Raw genomic sequence first — 19,267 nt, 5'->3', positions numbered from 1 at the left:
TTTGGGGGTATTAGTTCTAAAAGGTCTTGATAGAACCGTTCAACTTCAGCTTCTTCGACATTAGTGGTTGTGGCATAGACGTGGATTACTGTGATATTGAATGGTTTGCCTTGGAAATGAACAGAGTTCATTCTGTCGTTTTTGAAATTGCACCCAGGTACTGCTTGAGAAAGCCGAGCGCCGAAGAATTGAACTGTGGTGTTGGAGAATACTCTTGAGAGTCCCTTGGACTGCAAGGAGATCCAACCAGGCCATTCTAAAGGAGATCGGTCCTGGGTGTTCTTTGGAAGGACTGATGCTGAAGCTGAAACTCCAGTACTTTGGCCACCTCATGCGAAGAGCTGACTCATTAGAAAAGACTCTGATGCTGGGAGGGATTGGGGGCAGGAGAAGGGGACGACCAAGGATGAGATGGCTGGATGGCATCACCGACTCAATGGACATGAGTTTGGGTGAACTCCAGGAGTTGGTGATGGACAGGGAGGCCTGGCGTGCTGCAGTTCATGGGGTCACAAAGAGTTGGACACGGCTGAGCAACTGAACTGAACTGAAAGAGCCCAAAATATTTCAAGAGTTAAAGCATTACGCAAATAAAAATTACAGCACAGAAAATTCTCTGAGTTGCAAATGAATGAACCAGTGCAGTTCACTTCCAGTAAGGCATGCTGGTGATGAAGTCTCATTTGAGCAGAACCTTGTAAATGCAGTCATTGCGCTACTCGAGAGACGCACACGAAGGAGTGAAAGCAAAGGTGAAGTAGAGGACGAAGCCGGGAGACACTGTTTCTGGAAACTGGAGCTAAACCTGAATGCAGCCTGATCCCTTGTCAGCCGCATCACTTGCCAATCGTTTTCTCCCGTTTTGTGGGATGTCTTCTCAGGTGTGTTCTGCCTTTTGGCCAGGCCTCACAGCATGTGGGTCTCAGTTCCCCGACCCAACCAGGGATCGAACCTGCACCCCCTGTACCAGTGTCGTGGCCCCTGGGCCAGCAGGGAAGTCCTGGCTGCTTTTGTTCATGGCTCCTTGGCTGTGCAAAAGCTTTTGCATTTAATGAGGTCACATTTGTTTATTTTTGTTTTTATTTCCATAACTTTAGCAGATAGATTCATGAAGATGTTGCTGCAATTTATGTTAGTGTCCTGCCTGTTTTACTCTGAGTTTTATAGGATCCAGGCTTACATTTAGGTCTTAACTCCCATTTGAGTCTATTTTTGTGTATGGTGGTAAAGAATGTTCTAGTTTATTTTTTTACCTTGTAGTTGTCCAGTTTTCCCGTTTGTTGAAGACCCTGTCCTTCCTCTACTGCACAGCACTGTCTTCTTCATCACAGATTAGTTGACCACAGGTGCGTGGGTTTATTTCTTGGCTTTCTTTCATGTTCCTTTGATCTGAATTTCTGTTCTTGAGCCAGCACCATACTATTTTGATTACTGTAGCTTTGTAGCACAGTCTGAAGTCAGGGAGCCTGATTCTTCCAGCTATTTTTCTTTGCTTTGGCAAGAAAGACTGCTTTGGCTATTCAGGGTCTTTTGTGTCTCCATATAAACTTTAAAGATTTTTTTCATCAAGTTCTGTGAAAAAGGGTAATTGATAGGGATGGCACTGAGTCTGTAGACTGCCTTGGGTACAGGAGTATACTAAGTGACTGGACATAAGGATTTTATATTTACTTAATAGAAATTTAAAAAATGTTTATCTATATATTCTTGACCAGAATAAAATAATAATAAAAATATCTATTTTGTCATTTAGCTTTATGTTCTCTGTGCTTGAAATTGCAAAGATTTCCACTACTTGGTAGAAATAAAGAGACACTTCACATTAATGAATTGGATTTTGACAAATAATTGCCTTGAGGAGTCTTAAACTTGTTTAGTTCAGTCCAGTTGCTCAGTCATGTCTGACTCTGAAACCCCATGGACTGCAGCACACCAGGCTTCCCCGTCCATCACCAACTCTCAGAGCTCACTCAGACTCATGTTGATCGAGTCAGTGATGCCATCCAACCGCCTCATCCTCTGTTGACCCCTTCTCCTCCCGCTTCCTTCAGTCTTTCCCACCATCAGGGTCTTACTGATGAGTCAGTTCTTCGCATCAGGTGGCCAAAGTATTGGAGCTTCAGCTTCAGCATCAGGCCTTCCAATGAATATTTCAGACTGATTTCCTTTAGGATTGACTGGCTGGATCTCCTTGAAGTCCAAGGGACTCTCAAGAGTCTTCTCCAACACCACAGTTCAAAAGCATCAGTTCTTCAGTGCTCAGCTTTATGGTCCACCCCTCACATCCATACATGACTATTGGGAAAACCATAGCTTTGACTAGATGGACCTTTGTCAGCAAAGTAATGTCTCTGCTTTTGAATATGCTTTCTAGGTTGTCCATAGCTTTTCTTCCAAGGAGCAAGGGTCTTTTAATTTCATGGCTGCAGTCACCATCTGCAGTGATTTTGGAGCTCAAGAAAATAAAGTCTGTCACTGTTTCCATTGTTTCCCCATCTATTTGCCATGAAGTGATGGGACTAGATGCCATGATCTTCGTTTTCTGAATGTTGAGCTTTAAGGCAACTTTTTCACTCTCCTCTTTCACTTTCATCAAGAGGCTCTTTAGTTCTTCTTTGCTTTCTGCCATAAGGGTGGTGTCATTTGCATATCTGAGGTTATTGATATTTCTCCCGGCAATCTTGATTCCAGCTTGTGCTTCATCCAGACTGGCATTTCGCATGATGTACTCTGTATATAAGTTAAATAAGCAGGGTGACAATATACAGCCTTGATGTACTCCTTTCCCAATTTGCAATCAGCCTGTTGTTCCGTGTCCAGTTCTAACTGTTGCTTCTTGACCTGCATACAGCTTTCTCAGGAGGCAGGTCAGGGGGTCTGACATTCTCATCTCTTTAAGAATTCTCCACAGAACAATAGGAAGGAAGCTCCGCGGGACCGGGCTGAGGCAGCAGAGCGTCCTGGCCCACATGGCCGCGGAGCTGAGGCCAGAGAGACGGACGCACGGACAGACGACAGACGGAGGACGTGCTGGCTACTGGACCCCACTGCCCCCTCTTCTCCCTGCTGCCCGCACCTGGAGGATGAGCCCAGCCTTCAGGGCCATGGACATGGAGCCCCGTGACAAGGGCATCCTGCTGGAGCCCTTTGTCCACCAGGTCGGGGGGCACTCCTGCGTGCTCCGTTTCAATGAGATGACCCTGTGCAAGCCCCTGGTCCCCAGGGAGCACCAGTTCTATGAGACTCTCCCAGATGAGATATGCAAATTCACTCCCCAGTACAAAGGACAGAGCCAAAGGTCCCTTGTTAGCTGGCTGCCCTTGCCCCCATTTTTTCCCTGGTTCTTTCCCACCACAGGAAAGTGTGGTCCCCTGAATTCCCCACCCCAGGTCCTCTGTGCCCAGAGCCGGGTACCACCTCAGAAGTGTCGTCTCTCTAAGCATGCATTCCCTTGCAGCGAGCGAGCAAGCGGCGGGCAGCAAGAACTGAGCAAATTGAGTGATCCCAGGCCACAGAGGCCTGGGAGGAAAGGTGTTCAGCCAGTCGGTTTTAAGGCACTCGTCGGCACTTGCTGAAACCCTCCCACCCGCCAGCCCCGTCCTCAAAGACTGTCTCATTACCCATGGCAGGTTCTGGAGACTCAGGGAGAGCTGCTTTTAAGGCCACTACACGTCTGTGCTCCCAGCCCAGCCCCGTTTGCCTTGTGTTCATCTTGTTCTTTTGCGACATGAGACTGCAAAGATCAATAAAGGAATATATCTGAGAAGGACCGAAGGCTGGGGTGCCCACCATGTGGGGCGCTCAGGAAGCCTTTGCCAGGGTGTCTTGTGCTGTGTGGTTTGCTTTGTTTGCTCCTTTATTTTGTTTTGCTTGCCCAGTCTTCCCTTACCCTCGGACGCTTCTTACCTCTCAGGCAAATCTCTGTTCAGGCTCTGCTTTAAAGCAAGCCTCAAGGCTGTCGGAGATTCTGTTCAAGGTGGTAAAAAAAATCCCACGAGATTTAAAAAGCAAATGTCCTCATGTCTCTCTCAGGATTAGAAGAATTACATAAAAATTAATAAACATTTTCAATGGTAAAAAAAAAAAAAAAGAGTTTTCCACAGTTTGTTGTGGTCCACAAAGTCAAAGGCTTTGGCATAGTCAGTATTCATTTGTAATGTCTATGAAACTATTCTTATTTTACTAGAAAAAAGTTCACCTCTAAGCTCTATTAAGTTAAAAAAGATTTTGGATAAATATGTATTCAGTTCAGTTCAGTTCAGTTGCTCAGTCGTGTCTGACTCTTTGTGACCCCATGAATTGCAGCATGCCAGGCCTACCTTGTCCATCACCAACTCCCAGAGTTCACTCAGACTCACGTCCATCGAGTCTGTGATGCCATCCAGCCATCTCATCCTCTGTCGTCCCCTTCTCCTCCTGCCCCCAATCCCTCCCAGCATCAAAGTCTTTTCCAATGAGTTAACTCTGCATGAGGTGGCCAAAGTACTGGAGTTTCAGCTTTAGCATCATTCCTTCCAAAGAACACCCAGGGTTGATCTCCTTCAGAATGGACTGGTTGGATCTCCTTGCAGTCCAGGGGACTCTCAAGAGTCTTCTCCAACACCACAGTTCAAAAGCATCTATTCTTCGGCTCTCAGCCTTCTTCACAGTCCAGCTCTCACATCCATACATGGCCACTGGAAAAACCATAGCCTTGACTAGATGGACCTTAGTTGGCAAAGTAATGTCTCTGCTTTTGAATATGCTATCTAGGTTGGTCATAACCTTTCTTCCAAGCAGTAAGCGTCTTTTAATTTCATGGCTGCAGTCACCATCTGCAGTGATTTTGGAGCCCAAAAAAATAGTCTGACACTGTTTCCACTGTTTCCCCATCTATTTCCCATGAAGTGATGGGACCGGATGCCATGATCTTCGTTTTCTGAATGTTGAGCTTTAAGCCATCCTTTTCACTCTCCTCTTTTACTTTCATCATGAGGCTTTTTAGTTCTTCTTCACTTTCTGCCATATGGGTGGTGTAGAAAACCTTATTTGATGTCTACAGGTACTTAGACAAAATGAGATGTACTCAAATAAATACATGTTTAATCAAATGCATAGTACTATCCATAGCACCAGGCCAGCTGGCAACCTTGAAATCACCCTGGAAAATCTTTCTCCTCCAGAGTTTCTCAAATGCTCTCAGTGGCATTATTGAACACTGAAACGACAATGTAAATTTAAGTCTTGCTCAGTCGTGTCTGATTCTTTGTGATCTGTAGCCTGCCAGGCTCCTCTCTGTCCATGGAATTCTCCAGGCAAGGATACTGGAATGGGTTACTATTTCCTTCCCCAGGGGATTTTTCCCGACCCAGGGATTGAACCAAGGACTCCTACACTGCAGGCAGGTTCTTCACTGTCTGAGCCACCAGGGAAGCCAAATTTAACTCAGGTGAACTCAGTTTCGCATCTAGTTTAAAGGTATATGAGTTGCAGTAAGAAGCTAAGCCACAGTCACAAAAGACCCACCAATACAATAGCCTAACAACAAGTGTATTTCTCTCTCCTGTTCTGAGGTGAGCGGTCTCCGTTGGTGGAGTAATTGTCTCATGAAGACACTCTGGACTTGGGGCCCCTCCAGCATGCTGGGCCACAGTCCTCTAGGACGCTTGTCATTTGCAGGATGGAATGGAGTTGTTTCAGGTTCTAACTGGAGGAAAGAGAAGAGACTAGCTAGGAAGCAAGTCAGATGTCTTCAGGCCTACGCTGGCAATGGCGCACCCTACAGATAGGAAGCTGCTACTTGGCCACACCTGACTGCAAGGACACTGAGCCACGTACGTCTTCTGACGGTGTGCTTCTGAAGAGAAGGATGGACTCTGGCGTGCTGGACGATGAGTAATGAATACCACGAGAATGGTTACCTTTGAGCAGGAAGAGAATTTTAATTCAGAAGGAAATTTTGAGATGTTGGCAAAGTAAGTAGTAGTTATATGGTGTTCTCATTGTATTAATTCATTAAGCTGTATTTTAAGTTTCTGCATCTTTTTTTTTTGTTTATTTTACCACAAAGGGTTTTAAAATAAATGCTAACTTTGCTGCAAGAGGATACACACAGTCCAGTCTTCACTGGACGTGTATACCTCAGTTGGTCTAGCAGATCAGAAAATTAGATCCCAAAGTGACACAGAACACTGTTTGGTTTTACTTAATATAATTTTGTAAAACAAATATTAATAGTTTATCTCCATTGATTTCTGAGTTCAATTTTGATATTTATTTGGTATGAGATGGGCATTCAGAAATGAAATTCTGATTTACAGTATCTTACTCACAAAGGAGAAGGATTTTACACAGCAGCTCAGCATGTGGCAAGAGTCCAGGAATCAACTCAGGTTCAGCATCAGTTATCAATAACCCATTAGCAATCCAGCTTTCAGAGTTATGTGAAATGATGAAACTGGCGGGACTCTGTGGCAGACAGACTCCAAGGCGGTCCCATGACCCCCATCGTCCAGTAGTCATGCCCTTGTGTAACCCCTTGAGAGTGGGTGGACTTACTTCTAACCAAAAGAATACAGCAACAGTGACAGAATGTTTGTGATTACCTTACATAAGCCTGCAATGTCACTCTCTTGCACTCTTTGAAAAAGTAAGCTGCCATAATGCAAAGCTGCCTGAGGAGAGAACCATGTGGAAATTAACCGAGGGTGGCTTCTAGCCAACAGTCACCAAGAACCTGAGACCCTCCCCTAAGAGTCTACCACCATGTAAACTTACCAGCGAATGCTTCCCCATTTCAGGGCTCAGATGAGCCTCCAGCCCTGACTGATACCCGCACAGTAGCCCTGCACAGGACCCAGCTGAGCTGTGCTCAGGCTCACGACCCACAGAAACTATGAGATAGCAAATGTGTATTAGGTCACTGAGTTCATCGTAAGTGTTACACAGCAACAGACACAAAACCTTTGTGAAAATTCTACTCTTTTTCCAAATCCAAGAACACTTGACAGAAAAGTAATGCCTTATCATCTCAATAAGTTTATGAAAACTAGGATTTAGCAAGGTATTTTAAGAGCATGGCAAGACAGTTCATGAGATGGGCTGACTGTGATACATTTTTCTCAACAGAGACTCACATTATAGCTTCCAGAGGCGTTTTATCATTCTTACCAGTTTTTGAAGGAAGGGGTATTTCAAGTTCTGTCGAGCGCACACTGCTCTTTCCTTTTGGAGAGCAAGTATACAGAGTAAAGGAGAAAGCTGCCTCTCTGACGTTTGACGTTAACTTTATTTACTTCCCAAGCACCCACATTCCCCCTAAAACACTATCAGTGGCTGGGTACGTAGTCCACACCCCCAGATTCTTACCGGTTCATTAGTGACTTCTGTAAAGAGGGGCAACAGACACGTGGCTATCAACAGGTGGAAATGTTAAGAGTATCTTCGTATAATCAACAAACTACACTTATAACAGCTTTTGTACTGTTTCTAAATATTTCTCAATTATTTCATCTCCATGAAATTAATTATATCTCACTCACTTATTACCTACGCTGTAGAAGCAAAAAACAAATTATTGGCCCATATTTACAATTTTAAATAAAAATTGCTTTGTTATTACAAACCCTGGTATTTCAACCATTTCAGTCACACTTGTGAGGATACGCCAGCGCTTCCACTTTTGCGTCACGTCATAAACGCATATCACAGACCCACTGATCTTTGCCATGTCAAGAGTGTATATACACACACACAGTGGCATAATGTACATACTGTCAAGAACACTTCTCTTCCCCACCATGAACTACAAGCAAATACAGGCTCAATGACCCAAGAGCTAAAGAGCCCACTTGGATGGGCACTATGAAAGAGCCCCTCTCTTTTGAGGTTACTTGAACATCTGGTCCAGATTTTAAGGGAATGTCTGGCAGAAATGCCTGAAACAAGGAAGGGTGTGTTACATTTTAAAAGCAGTAAGGGCTAAGAAAAGGTAAAATTCAGTGAGCAGCAGCTCAGTCATCACTGGATGGGAGTAAAGCAAGGGGGAGCTGGGCTCCCTCCACTTGTAGGCAGAAACTTCCCTGCCCAACACGAAGTTCTATAACACACTCTGCTACATTTCATTTTCTGAAAATTAAGGAGAAACCTCACTAAAATGGGAGCTTCCCTCATAGCTGAGTTGATAAAGAATCCATCTGCAAAACAGGAGACCCCGTTTCGATTCCTGGGCCGGGAAGATCCGCTGGAGAAGGGATAGGCTACCCACCCCAGTATTCTTGGGCTTTCCTTGTGGCTCAGCTGGTAAAGAATCCGCCTGCAATGCGGGAGACCTGGGTTCGATCCCTGGGCTGGGAAGACCCTCTAAAGATAGGAAAGGCTGCCCGCTCCAGTGTTCTGGCCTGGAGAGTCCCAGGGACTGTATAGTTTCCTGCAGTCAGAGTCCAAGGCCACTAGGCGACTTTCACTTTCACTGAAATAGAGTTGGGAGGCCAGAAGGGGGAGCTCCTGAGCAGTGCCACTAAAAACCAGTCACAGGAAGAACCAGTCACAGGCTCCCACAGGAAGACATGTGCCTAGCATCTCCTACCGGAGAAGGCAATGGCACCCCACTCCAGTACTCTTGCCTGGCAAATCCCATGGACAGAGGAGCCTGGTGGGCTGCAGTCCACGGGGTCACGAAGAGTCGGATACGACTGAGCGACTTCACTTTCACTTTTCGTTTTCATGCATTGGAGAGGGAAATGGCAACCCACTCCAGTGTTCTTGCCTGGAGAATCCCAGGGACAGGGAGCCTGGTGGCTTGCCATCTGTGAGGTTATACAGAGTCAGACACGACTGAAGCGATTTAGCAGCAGCAGCATCTCCTACAAGCAGTCACCACCCCAGCAACTCAATCAGAAACCGTCCCCACTCTGAACTCTCACTTTCCTCCAGTGGACTTTGGTTCAGAACAACCCCTCCCGACATCCACCTTTTTCTCTATAAAATAACGTGCTTCTCCTTTGTTAGACCTGCCTTTGGCCTTTGTATTGCATATTTGTCCAAAACTGCTATTCTCGAGCAAACTCATTTTTGCTAGTAAAATAACTTTTATTTTTAAGGTCAATGATTTTCAAAACTTGGTCTTAAGAATAATTCAAGGTAACAAAAAACGTGAAGGTTCATAAAAATTACTCACTCTTTTCACTCTCTCTCCAGTTCTCAGATCCCACTAAACCACCTGAACGCATAGCAGACATAATCTTCTGCGCAGCACTGGACAGTGGCATCTTACAGAGGTCAGAGCCTACAAACGCCTCATAATTTTCCATTTTCATAAAACCCTAAATGTAAGATAAACATAATACCCACATATTAATTTTGAGACTTCAAAATAAAAAATAAGTCCTGTAAAAGTTTTTATGCCAAGACATTCATGAAAATTACTATACTCACCACTATAACAAATAGCTGTCAACTGTTCTCATAATACAGATAGGATAGTTAAGAAGAAAACAAACCATTCAGAGGCTCCATTGGGTATTATGGCAACACCATAAGGTAGGAATGTATCAGCTAACCAACTTTGAAGCAAGCAGTCTACTCAAATATTTCCTACTTCCTGAGGTTTGAAACAAACCGTGGTTATAGTCTTCAAACATACAAATCTAGTAACATAAAAATTACTTTTAACTGACTTGAGCTATTATGACAGACGCATAACCAGACATCCTTTCACCTGCCCGGCTCAATGATACTGGCCCCCGGGGCCCAGCAGGTGAAGGCCTAGAAGGGGCAGAGTCCACACCACCAAGTAGCTGTTCATACATCTAATGGATCTGGCACTAATCTGAACAGAATTTGCTGTCCCAGGAATCGAAAAGCAGGTGACATTTTTCTGCATTACTGAAGAAAAATTTCAAGTAAATTCTTGATTCCAAGGCAGAGGGGGGAAAAGGAACAAAAAAAAGGTCACTTGTGAGGAGTGAATAGCAAAGCCTTAGATGAAATTTATTGTTACAGATTTTTCAAGCATATTAAAATATATTTAATAAATACAAAGTGCTAAATGACATACAAATATAGTAACAGGCAAAACATACTTGTTCGATGAACTATAGAAACTGTAAAGGCCCATCTGTCACCTAAACATACCAATTTTCTGACAGCTACACCTAAAAAAATCCTCTACAGAACCACTTAAAATGTATAGATGTTAGATAGGCATTCCACAATAACAAGCAGGTAACACATTCTTGGAGCAGTAATACTTCTTGAAAGTAGTGTCTAAATCTCTTGCCTCCATAAAGCTTACTTAGTATGTAACAGAGGCCACATATAAACCAGGCCATCAAGAAACATGTCATGTAATAACTGATAAATAGGTTCAGTTCAGTTCAGTACAGTCGCTCAGTCGTGTCCAACTCTTGCGACCCCATGAATCACAGCACGCCAGGCCTCCCTGTCCATCACCATCTCCCAGAGTTCACTCAGACTCACATCCATCGAGTCCGTGATGCCATCTAGCCATCTCATCCTGGGTCGTCCCCTTCTCCTCCTGCCCCCAATCCCTCCCAGCATCAGAGTCTTTTCCAAAGAGTCAACTCTTCGCATGAGGTGGCCAAAGTACTGGAGCTTCAGCTTTAGCATCATTCCTTCCAAGGAAATCCCAGGGCTGATCTCCTTCAGAATGGACTGGTTGGATCTCCTTGCAGTCCAAGGGACTCAAGAGTCTTCTCCAACAATACAGTTCAAATACATCAATTGTTCAGCACTCAGCCTTCTTCACAGTCCAACTCTCACATCCATACATGACCACTGGAAAAACCATAGCTTTCACTAGGCGGACCTTAGTCGGCAAAGTAATGTCTCTGCTTTTGAATATGCTATCTAGGTTGGTCATAACTTTTCTTCCAAGGAGTAAGCGTCTTTTAATTTCATGGCTGTAGTCACCATCTGCAGTGATTTTGGAGCCCCAAAATAAAGTCTGACACTGTTTCTACTGTTTCCCCATCTATTTCCTATGAAGTGATGGGACCAGATGCCATGATCTTCGTTTTCTGAATGTTGAGCTTTAAGCCAACTTTTTCACTCTCTTCTTTCATCAAGAGGCTTTTTAGTTCTTCTTCACTTTCTGCCATAAGGGTGGTGTCATCTGCATATCTGAGGTGATTGATATTTCTCCCGGCAATCTTGATTCCAGCTTATGTTTCTTCCAGTCCAGCGTTTCTCATGATGTACTCTGCATAGAAGTTAAATAAGCAGGGTGACAAGATACAGCCTTGACCCTTTTCCTATTTGGAACCAGTCTGTTGTTCCATGTCCAGTTCTAACTGTTGCTTCCTGACTTGAATACAGATTTCTCAAGAGGCAGGTCAGGTGGTCTGGTATTCCAATCTCTTTCAGAATTTTCCACAGTTTCTTGTGATCCACACAGTCAAAGGCTTTGGCATAGTCAATAAAGCAGAAGTAGATGTTTTTCTGGAACTCTCTTGCTTTTTCCATGATCCAGTGGATGTTGGCAATTTGATCTCTGGTTCCTCTGCCTTTTCTAAAACCAGCTTGAACATCAGGGAGTTCACGGTTCATGTATTGCTGAAGTCTGGCTTGGAGAATTTTGAGCATGACCTTACCAGCATGTGAGATGAGTGCAATTGTGTGGTAGTTTGAGCATTCTTTGGCATTGCTTTTCGTTGGGATTGGAATGAAAACTGACCTTTTCCAGTCCTGTGGCCACTGCTGAGTTTTCCAAATTTGCTGGCATATTGAGTGCAGCACTTTCACAGCATCATCTTTCAGGATTTGAAACAGCTCAACTGGAATTCCATCACCTCCACTAGCTTTGTTCATAGAGATGCTTTCCAAGGCCCACTTGACTTCACAGTCCAGGAAGTCTGGCTCTAAAGGAGTGATCACACCATCATGATTATCTGGGTCATGAAGATCTTTTTTGTACAGTTCTTCTGTGTATTCTTGCCACCTCTTCTTAATATCTTCTGCTTCTGTTAGGTCCAGACCATTTCTGTCCTTTATCGAGCCCATCTTTGCAGGAAATGTTCCCTTGGTATCTCTAATTTTCTTAAAGAGATCTCTAGTCTTTCCCATTCTGTTCTTTTCCTCTATTTCTTTGCACTGATCGCTGAAGAAGGCTTTCTTATCTCTTCTTGCTATTCCTTGGAACTCTGCATTCAGATGCTTATATCTTTACTTTTCTCCTTTGCTTTTCGCCTCTCTTCTTTTCACAGCTATTTGTAAGGCCTCCCCAGACAGCCATTTTGCTTTTTTGCATTTCTTTTCCATGGGGATGGTCTTGATCCCTGTCTCCTGTACAATGTCACGAACCTCATTCCATAGTTCGTCAGGCACTCTATCTATGAGATCTAGGCCCTTAAATCTATTTCTCACTTCCCCTGTATAATCATAAGGGATTTGATTGAGGTCATACCTGAATGGTCTAGCAGTTTTCCCTACTTTCTTCAATTTAAGTCTGAATTTGGTAATAAGGAGTTCATGATCTGAGCCACAGTCAGCTCCTGGTCTTGTTTTTGTTGACTGTATACAGCTTCTCCATCTTTGGCTGCAAAGAATATAATAAGTCTGATTTCGGTGTTGACCATCTGGTGATGACCATGTGTAGAGTCTTCTCTTGTGTTGTTGGAAGAGGGTGTTTGCTATGACCAGTGCGTTCTCTTGGCAAAACTCTATTAGTCTTTGCCCTGCTTCATTCTGCATTCCAAGGCCAAATTTGCCTGTTACTCCAGGTGTTTCTTGACTTCCTTCTTTTGCATTCCAGTCCCCTATAGTGAAAAGGACATCTCTTTTGGGTGTTAGTTCTAAAAGGTCTTGTAGGTCTTCATAAAACCGTTCAACTTCAGTTTCTTCGGTGTTACTGGTTGGGGCATAGACTTGGATAACTGTGATATTGAATGGTTTGCCTTGGAGAAGAACAGAGATCATTCTGTCGTTTTTGAGATTGCATCCAAGTACTGCATTTCGGACTCTTTTGTTGACTATGATAGCTACTCCGTTTCTTCTGAGGGATTCCTGCCTGCAGTAGTAGATGTAATGGTCATCCGAGTTAAATTCACCCATTCCAGTCCATTTTAGTTCACTGATTCCTAGAATGTCGACATTCACCCTTGCCATCTCTTGTTTGACCACTTCCAATTTGCCTTGATTCATGGATCTGACATTCCAGGTTCCTATGCAATATTGGTCTTTCGAATTATTTTGCCTCAACTCCTAAAATAATTTCTAATTGTCTAAATACTACACTTATATCCCAACCAATACAATCCAACCTTTAAGTATTTTCATGCCTAAGAAATTAAAAGTGTTATACATCATCTGAGCAATCATTTTCACAGAATTTTGAAATTTCATTTGAGTCAGTCACGATATATTTAGTCACACTGAAGTCAAAGCACTGCTGAGCTCTGTCCTGCAGAAACGTTGAATCCCTCAGTTCAGTTCAGTCACTCAGTCATGTCCAACTCCTTGCAACCCCATGGACTGCAGCACACCAGGCTTCCCTGTCCATCACCACCTTCCAGAGCTCGATCAAAGGCATGTCCATTGAGTCGCTGATGCCATCATCCAACCATCTCATCCTCTGTCATCCCCTTCTCCTACTGCCTTCAATCTTCCCCACCATCAGGGTCTTTTCTAAGGAGTCAGTTCTCCCCATCAAGTGGCCAAAGTATTGGAGATTCAACTTCAGCATCAGGTCTTCCAATGAATATTCAGGACTGACTTCCTTTAGCATGGACTGGTTGGATCTCCTTGCAGTCCAAGGGACTCTCAAGAGTCTGCTCCAACAGCACAGTTCAAAAGCGTCAACTCTTCGGTGCTCAGTTTTCTTTATGGTCCAACTCTCACATCCATACCTGACTACTGGAAAAACCATAGCTTTGACTAGACAGACCTTTGTTGGCAAAGTAATGTCTCTGCTTTTTAGTATGCTGTCTAGGTTGGTCATAGTTTTTCTTCCAAGGAGCAAGCGTCTTTTAGACTTCAGATGGCTGAAGTCATCATCTGCAGTGATTCTGGAGCTCAAGAAAATAAAGTCTGTCACTGTTTCCATTGTTTCCCCATCTATTTGCCATGAAGTGATGGGACCAGATGCCATGATCTTAGTTCTTTGAATGTTGAGTTTTAAGCCAACTTTTTCACTCTCCTCTTTCACCCTCATTAAGCGGCTCTTTAGTACTTCACTTTCTGCCATAGGGGTGGAAGCGAAATGAGTGAAGTCGCTCAGTCGTGTCCGACTCTTTGCGACCCCATGGACTGTAGCCCACCAGGCTCCTCCTTCCATGGGATTCTCCAGGCAAGAGTACTGGAGTGGGTTGCCATTTCCTTCTCCAGGGTATCTTCCTGACCCAGGGATAGAACCCGGGTCTCCCGCGTTCCAGGCAGATGATTTAACCTCATCTGCATATCTGAGATTTTTTGTATTTCTCCCGGCAATCTTAATTCCAGCTTGTGCTTCATCCAGACTGGCATTTCGCATGATGTACTCTGTATATAAGTTAAGCAGAGTGACAATATACAGCCTTGACGTACTCCTTTCCCAATTTGGAACCAGTCTGTTGTTCCATGTCCTGTTCTAACTGTTGCTTCTTGACCTGCATACAGATTTCTCAGGAGGCAGGTAAAGTGGTCTGCTAGTCCCATCTCTTCAAAGAATTTTCCACAGTTTACTGTCATCTACACAGTTCAAAGGCATAAACAACAAAGCAGATGTTTTTCTGGAATTCTCTTGCTTTTTCAGTGAGCCAACAGATGTTGGCCATTTGACCTTTGGTTCCTCTGCCTTTACCCTAGGCAAGGGAGCCCTCTAAGTGCCTGAACGGGCGGAGCTATGGAGAAAGACTACCCAAAAAAGACTTCTGATTGCCAGCTACCAGAGAGTTGAAAAAGAGACTCTGACATGGCCATAACCCCTGCGGCTGAGGCAGTCCGTGTCCCTGCACACTTGGCGCTGCTAGGGTCCCCTGCACCACCTGCACAATCAACCCTCACTGGGGCAGAGCTGCCACAGGCAAAAATGTCTTGCGTCTATGCACGTGGGATCACTTCAGTTGTGTCCAACCCTTCGTCACCCTGTGGACTGTGCCCTGCCAGGCCTCTCTGTCAGGGGGTTCCCCAGGCAAGAATACTGCAGTGTATCGGCCAATACTGGCTGCCATACCCTCCTAGAGCATTGTATTTCCTGTTGCCCTACCTGCCAACTGCCCGGTACGTGATGCTGCCAGAAGCCCTGCAAGCCAAGCAGCTGCACCACCTCCACACTTGGCCCTCACTGGGACAGACCCAAGTCCTCAGAGCAGCCTCAGGAGCAAACCCCAGTGGATGACCCACCTGCAGAGGTGTAAATAAAACAACTGAAATCCAGGGGCAGTATGGCTAAGAAAGAAGACCCAAAACCTTCCCACCAGCTGTTACAAGCTGCAGACTAAATCCACACGGGTCACTAGGCAGACTGTCTATGGAATACACAAAAGGACACTGAGAGCTCCCCCAGAAGACACACTGATAGCTGTGGACACTGGAGGCAAGAACACACAGGAGCAGGACCAGATTAGAGTCTGAGCTGCCCCCACAGCAGGTCCAGAGACCAGCACAGTGCTGGAGGGCATCCGAGGGAGGTGAGGCGGACTGTGACTCCCAGAGGGAAAGGACGCTGACAGCTGTGACTTGAGAAAAACAAGTATTATTCTTATGTCTTGACTCATTCTGTAGTTTGAATTTTTTTCTTCCTCCCGCCCCCCCGCCCCCAATATAGTTGTTATTGGCACTGTGAAATCTAATAAGCTTTTGAGGTTTCTTTAAAATCCACTTTTTATTGCTGCTATAAACCTCTGCCTCTACACTGGGCTTTTGCAGTTCTGTATTTTTTTTAAAACCTATTATTTTTTCTACATTTGTCCCTTTGTTTTTCCTACTGTTCTTTTCCCCCTGCAGTTGATCATTAACGTATATAAATCTTACCCACCTCTACTCAACTTCGTGTATCTATTCTTTCCTCTCAACACACTCATTAGTTCTGTCTTCACTGCTTCATTCCCCACTTGGCACCTTGCTTTAGTTTCGTTTTCCAGCTTGTGCTTTACCTAGTTTTGTTCTTAACTAGCAGATTAATTTTCGGTTTCCTTTGCTTGCCCGGTCAATCTATTGTACTTTATCTTTGTTGGACTATTTTGATTTTGCTTATAGGTGTGTGTATATGCGTATATTCCATTACTTTAATTATTATTTGCCTGATTTTGTAACTGCCATTTGTCTGGGGTTCATCTTTGGTTTCTCATTTTTGTCTATTTGTTTTAATCTCATTTAATACCATAACAAACCACTTGTGGAATCTTCATTCCTGACCAGAGATCAAACCCTGAGCTTTTGAGTGGGAGCACTGACTCTAAGACCCTAGACGACCAGAGAACTAACCCTACAGAGTATCAAATAGTGAGAACTCCCACAAAGGAAACCACTTGAATACAAGACCCAGCATCACCCAACCACCAGGAGCACCCTGAAGGATGCCTCATCCAAACAACAAAGAAAACAAAAACACAAACCCAACCATCAGCAGACAGGAGTACCACCTCACTCAGCCTTTCCCTCAGAGGAAAAACAAAAAAACCACCTCAGCACAAATCTCAACCTACCCGAAGCTTACACAAACCACCGCACCAACCTTGGCGAGGCAGAAACCAAAAGGAAGAAGTCAACCCTGAAGTCTGGGAAAAGGAGACCTCAAACACAGTAAGTTAAAAAAATAATTAAAAGGCAGAGAAACACATGAAGGAACAAACCAGAAACACAGAAGTCCAAATAAATGAAGAGGAAATAGGCAAACTACCTGAAAAGGGATTCAGAATAATGACAGTAAAGACGATAAAAACCCTGAGAACAGAAGGGAGAAGATGCACAGGTCAGTTAACAAAGAGCTAGAAGAATTAAAGAGTGAACAGACAGACAGCACACCTACTGAAACTGGAAACACTCTGGAAGGAGTCACAGCAGAACATCTGAAGCAGGACGGAGCAGTGAGCTGGAGGATACAATGGTGGAAATAACTTCTGAAGAGCAGAATACAGTAAAAAGAATGAAAAGAACTGAGGACAGTCTCAGAGACCTCTGGGACAGTATCAAACGCACCAACATTCGAATTGCAGGGGTCCCAGAAGAAGAGGAGAAAAAGAAAGGGTATGAGAAAACTTTTGAAGAGAGTAGAGTTGAAAATTTCCCCAACATGGAAAAGGAAATAGTCAATTGAGTCCAAGAGATACAAAGAGTCCCATACAGGAAAAACCCAAGGAGAAACATGCCAAAACACATACTAATCAAGCTAAGATTAAACAAAGAAAGAAAAAGCAACAAGCAACATACAAGGGAAACCCCACACGATTAACAGCTGCTCTTTCAGCAGAGACTCTGCAGGCCAGAAGGGAATGGCAGGATATATTTAAAGCAATGAAAGGGAAAATTCTACAACCAAGATTACTGTACCTGACAAGGATCTCATTCAAAATTGATGGAGAAATCAAAAGCTTTTCAGACAAACAAAAGTTAACAGAATTCAGTACCACCAAACCAGCTTTACAACAAATGTTAATGGGACTTAGAGTCAAGAAATATAAGAAAAAGATCTACAATATCAAACCCCAAACAATTAAGAAAATGGCCATAGGAACATATACCTCAATAATTACTTTACATGTAAACAGATTAAATGCTCCAACGAAAAGACACTGACTGGCTGAATGGATACAAAAACAAGACCCATATATATGCTGTCTACAAGAAACCCACTTCAGACCTAAAGACACATACAGACTGAAAGTGAGAGGATGGGAAAATATATTCCATGCAAATGGAAAGCAAAAGAAAGCTGGAGTAGCAACCCTCATATCAGACAAAACAGACCCTGAAATAAAAATATTACTAGAGATAAGGAAGGACACTACATAATCATCAAAGGATCAATTCAAGAGGAGACATAACAACTGTAAATACCTACGCACCCAGCATAGGAGCACCTCAATACATAAGACAAACACTAACAAGACAAAAGGAGAAGCTGACAGTAACCCAAGAACGGTAGGAGACTCTAACACCCCACTCACACCAATGGACAGATCATCAAAACAGAAAGTTAATAAGGAAACAGAAGTCCTAAATGATATATTAGATGAGATGGATCTCACTGAAATCTTCAGGACATTCCATCCCAATGCAGAATACACCTTCTTCTCAAATGCACAGGGAACATTCTCCAGGATAGACCACATCTCGAGTCACAAATCAAACCTCAGTAAATTTAAGAAAACTGAAATCGTATCACGCATCTTTTCGGGCCACAACGCTACGAGACTAGGTATCAATTACAAGAAAAAAACTGTAAAAAACGCACACATGCAGATGAAACAATACATTTCTAAGTAACCAACAGGTCACTGAAGGAATCAAAAGGGAAACCAAAAAATTTCTAGAAAGAATGACCATGAAAACACAACACATCAAAACCTATGAGACGCAGCAAAGCAGATCCAGGAGGGAGCTCACAGCAGAACAGTCCTCCCTCAAGAACAAGAAAACCCTGACAGACAACCTAAATTTACACCCAGAACAGCTGGGAAAAGAACAACAAAAACTCCAAAATTAGCAGAAAGAAAGGAATCATGCAGGTCAGAGCAGAGACGAACGAAAAGAAGTGAAAGAAACAATAGTAAAGATGAGTGAGACTGAAAGCTGGTTCTTTGAGAAGATAGAATTGACAAACCTTTAGCCAGACTTGTCAAGAAAAGAAGAATCAAGTCAACAAAATTAGAAATGGTAGAGGAGCGGTAACAATAGACAATGGAAAAATGCAAAGGGCTCTAAGAGACTGTCATGACAACTAAAGCGCAATAAAATGGGCAGGTTCTTAGGAAAGTTCAATCTCCCAAGACTGAACCAGGAAGAAACAGAAATTATGAACAACCCAATTACAAGCTCTGAAATCACAGCTGTGATCAAAAATCTCCCCCCCAAAAAAAGCCCAGGAGCAGATGGCTTCACAGGAGAATTCTGTCAAACCTTTAGAGAAGAGCTGATGCCTATCCGTCTAAAACTCTTCCAAAAAATTGCAGCAGGAGTACTTCCAAACTCATTCTACAAGACCACCATCACCCTGATACCAAAATCAGACAAAGACAACACACAAAAAAACTACAGGCCACTATTACTGATGAACACAGATGCAAAAATTCTCAACAAAACTTTAGCAAACAGAATTCAACAACACATTAAAAAGCTCATACACCATGAT

General features: G+C 43.6%; 1 protein-coding gene and 1 pseudogene across 1 annotated transcript in view; one reads left to right on the top strand and one right to left on the bottom strand.

Moving 5' to 3' along the window:
- POLN (DNA polymerase nu) overlaps positions 1-19,267 on the bottom strand; it is a 159,993-nt gene that overhangs the window by 124,791 nt on the left and 15,935 nt on the right. Inside the window, exon 2 of the mRNA XM_069594913.1 lies at positions 9,158-9,302. Coding sequence (XP_069451014.1) covers positions 9,158-9,296 — 139 coding nt within the window. The 5' untranslated portion in view covers positions 9,297-9,302. The remainder of the gene's footprint in view (positions 1-9,157; positions 9,303-19,267) is intronic.
- Positions 870-3,489, top strand: LOC138442847 (inositol hexakisphosphate kinase 2 pseudogene; annotated as a pseudogene).

This window comes from Ovis canadensis, chromosome 6 (assembly GCF_042477335.2).
Source record: "Ovis canadensis isolate MfBH-ARS-UI-01 breed Bighorn chromosome 6, ARS-UI_OviCan_v2, whole genome shotgun sequence".
Taxonomy (NCBI): Eukaryota; Metazoa; Chordata; class Mammalia; order Artiodactyla; family Bovidae; genus Ovis; species Ovis canadensis.
Note: the sequence above shows the minus strand (reverse complement) of the source record. Positions and strands in the feature narration are given on the sequence as shown.